Below are 12566 nucleotides of genomic sequence, written 5' to 3' on the forward strand. Positions count from 1 at the left end.
ATTTCAAGAAAAAAATTGGAATAAAAAACCTAAACTAAGAAATATTAAAAAATGTAGATATTTTATTTGTAATGAAGAATGACACATTGCCCCTCAATGTCCTAAAAAAGAAAGATAGACAGAATATAAAAACTCTTAGAATTTATAAAAAATTCCAAAATGATAGTGATATAGAACCAATTGAATATTTTGAATATCTAAGTAGTGAATGCAGTAGCATTTATGAATTAAATACATCATCATCAGATGAAGATTATGAGGAGATAATATATATGAATCAAGAGATACAACAATCAGAAATAGAAATAGAAACAACTGAAGAAATTGAAGACTCTATAGAAGGTATAAATCAAGAAATTACCTTTGATATTAAAAAATAAACAGGAATCACTAAGAAAATATTAGACCTACAAGAAAAAGATGTATTCCATCAAGAATTCTTAGGAACATTACCAAAAAGTAAATAAAATAATTGTAAGTATGAATTATAAAGAAATGTCTATAAATATAGAAGATACTATAAGAAAAGCAAGGATTCCTATAATTACAAAAGGATGAGTAAAACAAAAATTATCCAAAATTCCGGAGAACGTAAGAAACAAATTAAAATGTATTGAAATAGGAGGAGTCCAGATAATGGTAAAAGGATTCTTTAGAGAAAGTATGAAGATACCAATTGAAATTTATTGTATGGACAACAGAATTTTACAAGATCTTATAGATGCTCTATTAGGAACAATTGTAGGAAACTTAGTCTATCAGAAGATAATATTTACAGTAAAACCAAATTATGCAATATCATTAAATGATGAAAATATTGACCAAAGTTTCAATCTATATTATAGAATTGAAAACTTGAAAATGTTACGAAAAAGTAAGGCTATTAGTATAAGCATAAAATCAATTTTTGCTTTTAGTACTAGCCATCATAACAATCTAAGGAAAATAACTGATAACATTATCATACATAAAGATTTTGAGGAATTAGCACAATATATGCCTCCTAGGAAATACCAAGAACATGAAATCACTATACCAGAACAGATAATTCTTGATTTCCACAAACAAACTAGAGAAATTAATTTTGAAGGAAAACTAATAATAAGAAATAGTGTCAGTCTAAAAGGAGATAATCTTATTGCAAGATTTCCCTCTAAACAAGACTCTAAGATAAGAAAACTTAAGAATTTAAGTATTGCTGAACCATCAAGTTCGGAATATTATATCAAAACAAGATATGTAAATCAAGAAGGATATAAGAAGAATCTTCTTGTTATCATTGACACTGGAGCAGATAAAAGTTATGTAAATGCTAAATTTGTTAGCCATTTAATAGACTTTGAAATACGAGACCATATATATTTAAGGATTATCTAGGAAATAATCTTGAAATAAGAAAATATGTAAAGTTCCATCTTATACTTATAGGAGAAGATCAGAGAGAATATACTAAAGAAATAATACTATATAAAGATGAATTATATGGAGTTGATCGTTCACCTCTACTACTAGGAATGAACTTTCTTGAAAAATATAGTCCTTATAAAATCTGCCAAGTATATTTAAAAATAACAGTTGATGATAATCCAATCATCATATCAAGAATAGATGAAAATATGAAATCATTGTTATCATGGAAAGAGTAATTTGTATTAATCCAATGAGTCCATATATTGAAATTACACTCAATATAAAAAGTTATTGTAGAATCAAATTTCATGCTTACTTAGATACAGGAAGTACAATAAGCTTATGCTTACCAAATGTACTACCATCTGAATACTGGAAATACAATTCAAAGAAGATTGTCACCTCTACAACAGCAGGTGGAAATAAGGTAGTATACAGCAAATATGATAAGCAAGTATCTTTTCTAATTTCCTTTAGAGAAGTATTTGTTGATACAATATATATGTCAAACACAATTGGATGTGATATTTTATTAGGACAAAATTTTCTATTAAAATATGCACCATTTACACAATATATTGATAAATATATGTTCACAACACCCTGTGCACACAAAATATTTATACAAAAAATAAATAAGGCTGTTACAGTAGCATATAGAGACATAAACCAGCAGAGTTCCTCAACCCAGCGTGGTGGATGTTAGAGTACAAAAAAATTTAAACCAATTACAGTCCTAAAAATGACAATAGAAAATAGGTTAGAACAATTGAAAAAAAAATTAAAACATATTCTGAAAATCCATTAGAAAAATGAAATAAAGACAAAGTAAAGGCAAAAATAGAATTAACCAATCCAGACACTATTGTTAGAGTCAAACCCACGAATTATAGTGTAGATGACCAAAAAGAATTTAAAGATCGGATAAAAGAATTGCTAGAAGCCAAATTAATTAGGCCTAATAAAAGTCCACATAGTAGCCCAACCTTTATGGTTAGAAAACATAGTGAGATAAAAAGAGGAAAAGTCAGAATGGTGATAAATTACAAAAAATTAAATGAAGTTACCAAATTTGATGGTACTACTTGCCAAATAAGGACACCTTTATTAAACAAGTACAGAACAAAAAGATATTTTCAAAATTTGATTGTAAGTCAGGATTTTGGCAAATCATGCTTACAGAAGAAAGTAAGTCATTAACTGCATTTAGTACCCCTAATCTTTTAGGACAATACGAATGGAATGTAATGCCATTTGGGTTGAAAAATGCACCACAGATATTCCAAAGAAGAATGGATGAGGTAATCAAATCAATTACTCATTTTTGTATTGCATATGTAGATGATTTACTTATTCATTCAAATAACATAAAAACGAATGTTGCCATCACCCTACACAATATAACAATGTAACTAAAACATGGAAATCAAATGCATTGATCAATCGAATTAAACGAACCAATAGAAGTTGTGTATATGAGATTGGTACAAGCATGTATTCATTCACCACTTGATGATGTGCTTTTACGATCGGTTCAACCTCTCCCAATTGTTGTCATTTTCGTCAACCTCTTTCGATTTTTCATTGCCCTGCAGTAAAAAAACCAATTATAAGGTTACAACTAATTCACAAATCAAATATTGAATTGAAATCACTATTCTTCTTTTCTTTTTTTCAATTCAGATGCATGTAGTTTTCCTTCTTTTCTTTTTTTGTAATTCCCTATTTCCCCATATATGTGAACAAGCTTAAAGAATAGACGATAAATGTGTGATCTCAAAACATTTAAACTATCCCCAAGTTTTGTAACAGAGTAAGACAAATAACAAATTACAAAAATAATAAAAAGAACAAAAAAAATCACTATTATATCATGTGTAAAAGAACAAAAAATTAACAGATTACTTAAACTTCTTTAAGAACTTCCTAAGTTGTTTGGCAAAAGAGTGAGGAATACAATTAAAATCAATGAAGCCTGTAATAGCTTGAACTTGGAACAAAAAGGTTTCTTACTGGCGAAGCCTCCAAGCCGAAAACAATGAAGACGACGACACCAGCTGCAAGTCGAAACTGCTCTTTCTCTCACCGACGAAACCTTCAAGCCGGAAACGACTACGTCTAAACTGGGCGGTAGGTTTCCAAATTTGGGGGCATTTTCTTCGCAGACAATATACTGATGATTTTTTAATAATCCATCTCTTCTCATAAAAGGTTTTGTTGTCTGATCTGTTATTGTATTTGTTAAACCTGACCCAATAATTTATATGTCAACGTTTTTTTTTTTTTGCTTTAAAAAAATTTTAAAATAGCCACCCTTCCACGTTATCGTGTCATTCAGTAGGTAGAGGAAAAGGTGCAAATAGCAATTCCCAAGTAATAAACCCACTCGTTCACATCCTGCAGCGCAGGTCCCACCCGATTTGATGTATAAAATGAATTCTGACAATTTACAGAGTGGATGCACAGAAAACAAACCGGAATCTTTGCTTTTTGCCCTCGAAAAGTACTGTATTCCTTGATTTTAAAATCTCTATAGGAAACTGCTCCCAATCCACAAGTAGTAGTCGTCGTCGTCTTTAGAGCAGTTATTTCCTTAATTTACGAAGTATTATCCTTTCTGTTCTTCAGTTTATTTCAATTTTAACTCCTGTGTTTTAATAAGAATCAATTTTTTGGGTAAAGAAAGACCCACTAGTTGGTTTTCGTTTTCGGGTACTTGTCTGATGCCGGAAGTGAGGTTGAGTGAGGACGAAGCTGCGTTTCTTTCGATGCATTTGAGAGTTTAGATTGATTGCGAAATGGGTGTTTGATGATTGTGTGAGAGATCCGGAAAATAGGGCATGGAACCCCCAAGGAGATTTTGTGATTCTTTGTGGAACTTCATACGGTTCTTGCCTTACTTCACTGGCCTTCTAATTCTTGGCTTTATCAAAGGTTTGTATCAATTGCCCACTCTTTTTTCTGATTTCTTATGTTAATTAGGGTTTATCTAATGTTTAGCATTCTGACTAGGTATACCTGTTCAGCTGCATATAATTTTCCTGTTCTGTTACTCAGTTGTTTCATTCTTTCTTGTGTGTATTGTTCAAATAAGATTTAGCAATGATTTTGTGTGTTTTGCATTGACTCCAGGGATAGTTTGAGGAATTAATGACATAATTTTTCCGTTTTGTTGCCTTTTACTGTAATAATCTGTGCGTTCATGTCAATTGTAAATTTAAGTTTTCGCCAGTCATTGATTTGGCAAAGTTGTATTTTTTGTATTCCAGGAATTTCTTTCATTCACTTATGTTAAATACTGGAAAGTTTGGTAAACAATTATTTCACGAGACAAGCTGAACTATTGACCGCATAGAAGTTTGTTTGTTACTTTACAGTGTGCTAATATTATTAGCATTCTTCTTCGTTATCTTTTCGTGGTGCATGGCACTGGAAAGGTTTTATTGCTGAATAAGATATCAACTTGATGTGGCTTTCTTCATTTTTGTGCTTCAGGTATCATATTATTCCCATTCATATGTCTTATAATGACTATTGGCATATCTGGAATAATTTTGGGTCTTTGGCCAATACACTTTTCCTATACATGTTATTGCATTTTGAGGTAAGTCCAGGAACATTCCAACTTATGCTTGCTTGTGATATTTATACATTGTCATCGAACTTATATTTATTCTTATTTCAGAACAAAACAATTTGGGCCAGTTTTGAAGGTTCTACTTTGCCTATGTACGGCTGTCATCTCAATTTTATGGCCTCCAGTTGGAATAGCGAGTAGCGTTTTAGGGGGAGCAGCATATGGCTTCCTTGCACCAATGTTTGCCACTTTTCAGGCAGTCGGGGAAAGGAAGAGGGATAAAGTTTATCACTGTATTTGTGTACGTGTAAATTGTATGAAGTCTTGGCACATATTTTCTCTTTTTTTAGTGACTTCACGACACTGATTAGTCTTATCTTGTTTGATCATGCATGCAGGATGGAACTTGGGGTACAGTTGAAGGTAGCTTCACCGTCATTAGGGATTTTATGGATGTTTGTTACCATTCGTACTTTTCAATTATGGATGATCTACTGTCCGAAGGAAAGTATTATGAAATTAGGTTTGTTTATGGTCTTTCTCATTGTGTTCCTTGCTTACTCACTCAGTTGCAAACTCCATTTTTCAGTGCTAGCCAAAGTCTTAGACAAGCATAGAGATATATCTATACGCCCATTTTGAATTAGACATTGTTTTAGTTGTAAGTTTGAGGTTGTTCCAGATTTACACCTAGACAAATGAAAGTAGAAAAAAATAGTTTCCTTCTATTTCAGATATATACCTTGCCATGCATTGTTATGGACTTTTATGTTGGAGGTTCAACTTGTAAATTTTATATAGATCACAGAAGGTTCTGATTTAGTTGATCTTCTATCAATTTTTGCCCTTCTCTTTTTCAGCGTCCTTTGGTTTTGTGTTTCATACATTCCAAGAAAATTTTGTATGTTATCCATGGTTTGGTGTAATATTGTAAAGTTGTTCCGACGGTAACTTTTAGTCTTTTACCATAGCAGTAACCAATTCATATTAATGCAATAAAAAATAATTTCCTAACTTCATTCTAAATTCGGTCCTAATGGATGGAAGATAAAATAACGAACCTAAATGATGAAGGTAGTTTGTTCCATTACCTTGCACTTGACTCTGGTATTCGTTTTTATAATATTTTCTTTCAACTTAATGATTCTTGCTCTGTCTTAATGATTCTTGCTCTGTGTCGCAGGTTGCTCTATCTTCCTTTAGCTCTTGCAATCGGAGTACTTGGAGCTATGGTTGATCTACCAGTGATCTCGATTATTGCGTTCTGCAAAAGCCCTTGCATGCTTTTCAAGGGTTGGCATCGTCTGTTTCATGATTGTATAGGTCGAGAAGGGCCATTCTTGGAAACAATATGTGTGCCATTTGCAGGACTAGCAATTTTACTCTGGCCATTGGCCGTTGTTGGGGCGGTTTTGGGTTCCATGGTTTCAAGTATCTTCTTGGGCGCTTATGCAGCTGTAATAGTGTATCAGGTTGAATTGCCTTTAAACTACCCCAGGGGAAAAAATGAGAAATAAAATCGTTTACAAAAGCAAAAAATACAAAAATTCTCTTGGGAAAAATCCAGTAGATTTGCCGCACCAATTTTCCATTTCAATTGCATTTGCTACCGCTAAAATTTTGGTGTTTGCTTTTGATGGTAGGAATGCTCTATTTGGTTTGGACTTTGTTATATTACCGCTTCATTGTCCATTTACGACGAATACAGCAATGATGTTCTAGACATGGCTGAAGGATCCTGCTTCCCTAGGTTCTGACTTTTGCCTTGCATTATGCTTAATACATGTTATTCTTCAGAATATCGACTAATAATCGGCTACTGGATGACATCGTCTATGTGCCATTCCTGCAGACCACGTTACACGAAGAAGGCTCCATCACAAACAAACTCTCGTTCCACTTCTTTCTCAAGGCCCAGCTCTTTCAAAAAGCCACCATCTCGTACAACTTCTCTTCCTGCACCTATGATTGAGTTGAAGCCCCTCGAGGTATGCTTACTGGACAGCACAATAAATTTTAGCTTCTTTTTCTATGTTAATGCGGTCTAATGCTTCTATTACACCTTAGCAAATTATAGTTTGTGAAGCAATGGCAATATGTGATGTAACATTTATTTCTCGTATTGGCACTGATGAGCACTATGATTGTTGTAGTTAGCCGATTCCTTATTCGAGGAGTGTCAACGCCATGGGGAAATTATGGTTTCTAAAGGGATAATAACCCTAAAAGATATTGAAGATGCTAAGAATAAGATAGGAAGTGGAAAGGTGATAACCATTGGTTTACCTGCTTATTGCATTTTCCAGGCACTTCTGCACTCTGTAAAATCTAATTCCACTGGTATATTGTTAAGTAAGTGGTAGCTGTCCTTTAATCCTTATTGAGTTTTCCCATCTCAGTAGTCCATGCTGTGTTGAGGAAGCAATTCTTGTAAAATTTTTCTCCCTCGTGCAGATGACAATACAGAAATAACTACCTCAAATCGGCCAAAGGATACATTCTTCGATTGGTTTCTTAATCCACTATTAATCATTAAAGACCAGATTAAAGCTGACAACCTTTCTGAGGCCGAGGAGGAATACCTTGGCAGATTAGTCTTATTGAGGAGCGATCCTGCACGGTTAAAGAATACAAATATCGGCCCACCACCTGAATCTGAGCTAAGACTAGCTGAACTTGATGCATTAGCTCGAAGGTGAAAGTGAATTTTTTTTTTTCTGTTACTGTAATTTATGATTTTTCTCTCAGTTCTAATTTCCATTTCTTTGTTCTTTCATCAAGACTTCAAGGGATAACTAAGTCTATAACAAGATATCCAACATTTAGGCGCCGTTTTGATGAAAGTATGGAAATCATTTTACAAGAGCTCGTTAAGAAGAACGGCGAGAACTCAAAATCGAGGGGCAGTAGGCCTCAAACAGTTCCCAGGTCAAAAAGCATGTTCGCTCGGATATTAAGCCAGGAGTCTTTTAACAGCAGAAAGGACAACTCGGGTTCTGATCAAGAGGCTCAAACAGTTGTCCAAAGAGATGTAGAAATTGGATAAAGAGATGTACCTAGTTAGAAACAATCATGCTATGCTAACATAAAGGTTCGACATAATGACACACGACATTTTATCATTGGACAGTTTAAAACATAGCCAGCTTTTTCATCAAATCATATGTTGCCACATGCAATTATATCAAGCTTTTTGTCAAATTTTTCTGGCGAAGTAGCTTTATCCAGTTAGAAACATGTCTGTAACTTCTTGTTGTATCAGTTGCTGTTTGTTTTGCTATTGGTAGATGTTTCTCCTTTGTAATTTTCATACTGACTCCTATATTTTCGAGGTTTTCGTAGATAGTATATGTCTCCTTTATTGATTGAATTGTAAATCTGTTTCTGCCTTATCCCCTTATGTTGCTATAAATAGAGAATGTAACAGAAATGGTGGGTGTGGGTCTGAACCAAACTAAAAAATTCTTGAATTGGCGACGGCAAATAGTAATGTCGACTAGCAGAGCCAGTCCTGTGGTTTCTTGGGCCTGAGGCGAACTCTATAAGTTAGGCCCCCCATTAGTTTTACATGACATATTTTTAGCAAAACATAAACCTTAAAGTATAGCTCAAAAAAAAAAAAAAAAAACCATTGAGAATGAAATCGTCCTAAGCCTCCAGCAGACAAGCTCACAAACAAAACACATATACAAATAAATAGCAAAACATGGTTAACTAATAATTATAAAAAAAATCATGAAAATGGAATTGAGCATACCTCAATTTCTATCGTTCTTTCCTCCGGTAGAGCCATCCACAGAGAATTAGAAATATTGGAACTTCACTTCTTGAAACATTCTCCCAGTTGTAAGATTTGAAAAGAAAATGGTATTCTAGCCTTTGTTGCCATATTTGATTGTTCATCTGATTGAATTGAACTATCAATTTGTTCGATCTCTTGAGAATTTCTGACGTATTGACAAATCTCATAAACCTGAATACAATAAAAAAAATTCAAGAAAAGAGAAAACTACTCCTACAAACATACAGAATTAATTAACAGAATAAAAACAAAAAACCCAGATAGACATATAATTGATAGAAATTTAGTACTATACCTTTCTAAAATGGCTTTATCGAACCAACCGACCAAGAAACATCCACTTTTATTTTTGATCAGATTTGAACAGACCTATCGCTAATTTCTCATAGTTATTCGAGCATCACTAAATATCTTATGGAGGGTTTAAAAAAAAAATTCAGAAAAATGAATAATTTGTCAAGTATCCCTTATTACTCTCTAGAACTTTAGATATCCAAAGAAAGTGCACTTAAACCGCTTCTTTTGGAAGTCAATTGGCATGAAATTTATATTTCTAATTACATTTCAATGGTAAACATACATAACAATGCTGCAATGGAACCAAAAAACTTGAGCTATCCATACAAATTACTTACACTTAATGCAAGCAAACCACACATTACAACAACTCCCAAATTTGCAATAACCAGTAGACCATGAAACAATTTACATCAACAATCTTGAGCCATCTAATTCACGATAAAGAAGCCCCGAAATCAAATATCACCCATTGATCGGATACCAAGAAACATTCCCTAACTAAAAGCCATAGGCAATTAACGAAATCATGGTTTTCAATTTCTAAGGTAGCCAGCTATTCACATATTAAAATGTTAATCCCAATAAACAAAAATCCCAAATGAAATAGCTCTAAAATTATAGTTGTAGCAAGCCACAAAAATAATCAATAAATATGTACAAAAAAATTAAAAAATCGATACATACCTGTTGTGCAATTTTTATATGTTGTTACTTCTTTTTCCCGTGTTTTGAGGTAGAATTTCTCATTTCGTGCACTAGCAAAGCTCCTTTCAATTGTCGAGGATGATATAACTATAGCTGATTTGAACAGACCTATCGCTAATTTCTCATTATTTTTACCAACGAAAATCACAAGGTCGGCGTTCAATTTCAGTGGCGGGAGAGAAACTGAGAAAGAGCCATAGGGTTTTAACTTTGCTTTAACCATTTCACAATACAAGATATGGGCCTCATTTAAAATAAATAAGAAGCCCAACACAAAAGGCTTACAAGTTAACATTTGGACTTTAGAAAATGGAGGAAATTAAAAGTTGGCCCAATTATAATACTCATCATCTTCCCTTCCTTTTGAATTCAAGTCTGCGTTCAAGCTTCTGCAATAATGGCGGCTCCATCCAACCTCGATGTTTCCAGCAAGGAATGATTTCCAGAATATTCTTCAACTTCCCAGCAGCCATAGGCGAGTTGGAGAGGAAAATGATTCATTCATTCAATTTACTTTCTTCATTTAACAGAAAAAAAAAAAAAAAACTGAGGCCATGGAAACGAGGCCCCCTTCAGCTTTTGGCCTGAGGCGCAGGCCTCATCTGCCTCGCCTCAGGACCGGCCCTGTCGACTAGAATGGTGTTTTAGCATCAATAGTGATGAATATATTACTCTTTCTCAACTCAATGCCAAGCTCGTCTGGGAGTGTTAAAATTGAAATTTACATACTAGATTTTATTCTTTTATAAAATTAGTGGATGAAAAGTGGATGGCAGTTAAAGATTTTATTGAAATTATGGATACTTCATACGTTATCCATCTTTCATTTCGTACAATTAAGCCATTTAACTTTGATTTGCTCATAATAAATTAACGCAGTGTCACAAATTGATGTTGAATGACTTGACTGGTCAAATATGATCCAATGAACACCACTAAAAGTTTGTTGATCCACGGTGCACTGATCCCATAATTGTCTTGAGCTCAAGCCTCGTACAAATTAATTATATATTCATAAATAATTATTTTTTAATCAAAATATTTTTTTTTCCATGATTCCATGAGTTGACCAAGTAAACAAGTTTCGCCTGAAATTTACCTCCCACTCGGCCACGTCTATCCCAATAACTGACTCTAAACTGCAAAATTCCACTGCACGAACTGTTTTTTAAATTGACAGTACCACATCAAAATCCATTATTCTCTACAAGTTTTCTTCAATAGCTCCTTTTGCATCCAACTCAAAGGAAATCTTTATATTTCAACTCGAAAAGNAATCCATTATTCTCTACAAGTTTTCTTCAATAGCTCCTTTTGCATCCAACTCAAAGGAAATCTTTATATTTCAACTCGAAAAGATTTGGAGAAGCTTCAAATGGCGTCTTACTCCATGAATTTCACAACCCAAATTTTCCTTGCATTGACAATCCTCTCATCTCTTCATGTTTTGCAAGTATCTTGCTTAGAATTTCGAGTCGGAGAGCGAAACGGTTGGGTCGTCCCTCCTGCAAATGAAACCAAACTCTACAATGAATGGGCTTCCAAGGAAAGGTTCATCATTGGAGACACAATTCGTGAGTTCTCTAATATGTTTGCATGTTTACTATACAGTATTTGACAGTATTAAGAAATAAATTTGCGTTGGTTTTCAGGTTTTAAATACAGGAAGGATTCAGTAATGGAAGTCACTGAATCCGAGTACAAGAACTGCAACTCAACACGGCCTAACTTCTTTTCCAATACTGGGAACACAATCTTCACCCTTGACCGCTCTGGATTTTTCTACTTCATAAGTGGAGCAACTGGGCACTGCAGAAAAGGGCAGCGAATGATCATAAGGGTTATGGCACAAGATCAAGATTCAAGTTCTTCTGCAGGTTGCAGAAATATTGCTGTGATCACCTATTATGGACTACTTTTTTTACTAATTAGTATTCAGTTTGTGGCCTAGCTACCTTTCTTTAAATTTCTTTAGGGTTATTAGTTTTGCTTACTGCTACAGAATATTAGGATTGTCTTGTTTTATTCATCCACCATATGATGTTTCTAACTTCTAACATCCTATTTATTGACAATGCATTGATGTATCTTTACTCGTTCTCGATTTACTTTAAATATGTGAAGTTTCCATAGTTTTTAGGAAACAAAAACAAATGAAAGATTAGCAATCTCCATCTCACATCATCATCTTTGCTGTCTTCATGACTACTCAAGTGCATATAACCCTTCCAATTAAGCATGTTTTTTGGAAGTATTTATAAGAGGTTTCGATCATAAACAAAATAGAAATAACGGGTGAATAAGTGAATAAAATTTGTGGGTCGTGAATAAAAAGTATTGAGTGTTTATGAACGCAAGCTAAACAAAGGTGATTGCTCCCATAGTGCAACAAAATAAAGTAGATAGATCAATGGGTGTCACTAATAATCGACCGACTCTTGAAACTTCTTATTATCTAGTATCTAAATCCTCGGCTATCAATAGTGTAAAAATATTCCTTGGTACCAAGCTTAACAAGGTAGGTTATCCAAAGCAAATCTTGAGGGGTATGTCTCATTCTTGATTTGCCTCCATAGGCTAGTCACCACGGGATTCTTATGTGGCATCAGTCCACATCCCATAGGTGACCCTACTTTAAAACTCCATGTAAGGAGAGAAACTTCAATGGGGTGATCGACCACGTGGATGGTGCGACCGCCCAATGCGAGACGCCACCTCGGCGGGTGACCCACATGCCTCGGGGGTGTGTAGTGGGCCACCCACCGAGGTGGC

At 34.1% G+C, this 12566-nt stretch overlaps 2 protein-coding genes across 3 annotated transcripts; both read left to right on the forward strand.

The window, feature by feature from the left end:
• The first annotated feature begins 3802 nt into the window (after positions 1–3802).
• Positions 3803–8357, forward strand: LOC111400815 (uncharacterized membrane protein At3g27390-like). Of its 2 annotated transcripts, XM_023028224.1 has the most exons (10): positions 3803–4344; positions 4906–5014; positions 5096–5288; positions 5386–5510; positions 6171–6459; positions 6631–6737; positions 6840–6975; positions 7141–7339; positions 7442–7682; positions 7769–8357. In XM_023028224.1, exons 1-10 carry the CDS (start codon positions 4251–4253, stop codon positions 8031–8033), a joined length of 1758 nt encoding a protein of 585 aa, XP_022883992.1. In that variant the 5' UTR covers positions 3803–4250; the 3' UTR covers positions 8034–8357. The 2 variants fall into 2 exon arrangements, with proteins under 2 accessions (XP_022883992.1, XP_022883993.1); XM_023028225.1 differs by lacking the exon at positions 4906–5014 and having other exon boundaries at positions 4247–4344.
• Positions 8358–11107: 2750 nt separating this feature from the next.
• LOC111402586 (early nodulin-like protein 1) lies at positions 11108–11873 on the forward strand. Its single transcript, XM_023030969.1, has 2 exons — positions 11108–11368; positions 11447–11873. Exons 1-2 carry the CDS (start codon positions 11170–11172, stop codon positions 11743–11745), a joined length of 498 nt encoding a protein of 165 aa, XP_022886737.1. The 5' UTR covers positions 11108–11169; the 3' UTR covers positions 11746–11873.
• The last annotated feature ends 693 nt before the right edge of the window (positions 11874–12566 follow it).

Source organism: Olea europaea, chromosome 10 (assembly GCF_002742605.1).
Source record: "Olea europaea var. sylvestris chromosome 10, O_europaea_v1, whole genome shotgun sequence".
Taxonomy (NCBI): domain Eukaryota; kingdom Viridiplantae; phylum Streptophyta; class Magnoliopsida; order Lamiales; family Oleaceae; genus Olea; species Olea europaea.

Bases quoted from the DNA above. Each gene is read 5' to 3' on its own strand.
- LOC111400815 (XM_023028224.1), top strand. From the start codon at position 4,251: ATGGAACCCCCAAGGAGATTTTGTGATTCTTTGTGGAACTTCATACGG. The intron at 5,511-6,170 runs GTTTGTTTATGG...TCTGTGTCGCAG, and splicing joins GGAAAGTATTATGAAATTAG to GTTGCTCTATCTTCCTTTAG. The intron at 7,683-7,768 runs GTGAAAGTGAAT...TCTTTCATCAAG, and splicing joins CTTGATGCATTAGCTCGAAG to ACTTCAAGGGATAACTAAGT.
- LOC111402586 (XM_023030969.1), top strand. From the start codon at position 11,170: ATGGCGTCTTACTCCATGAATTTCACAACCCAAATTTTCCTTGCATTG. The intron at 11,369-11,446 runs GTGAGTTCTCTA...GTTGGTTTTCAG, and splicing joins CATCATTGGAGACACAATTC to GTTTTAAATACAGGAAGGAT.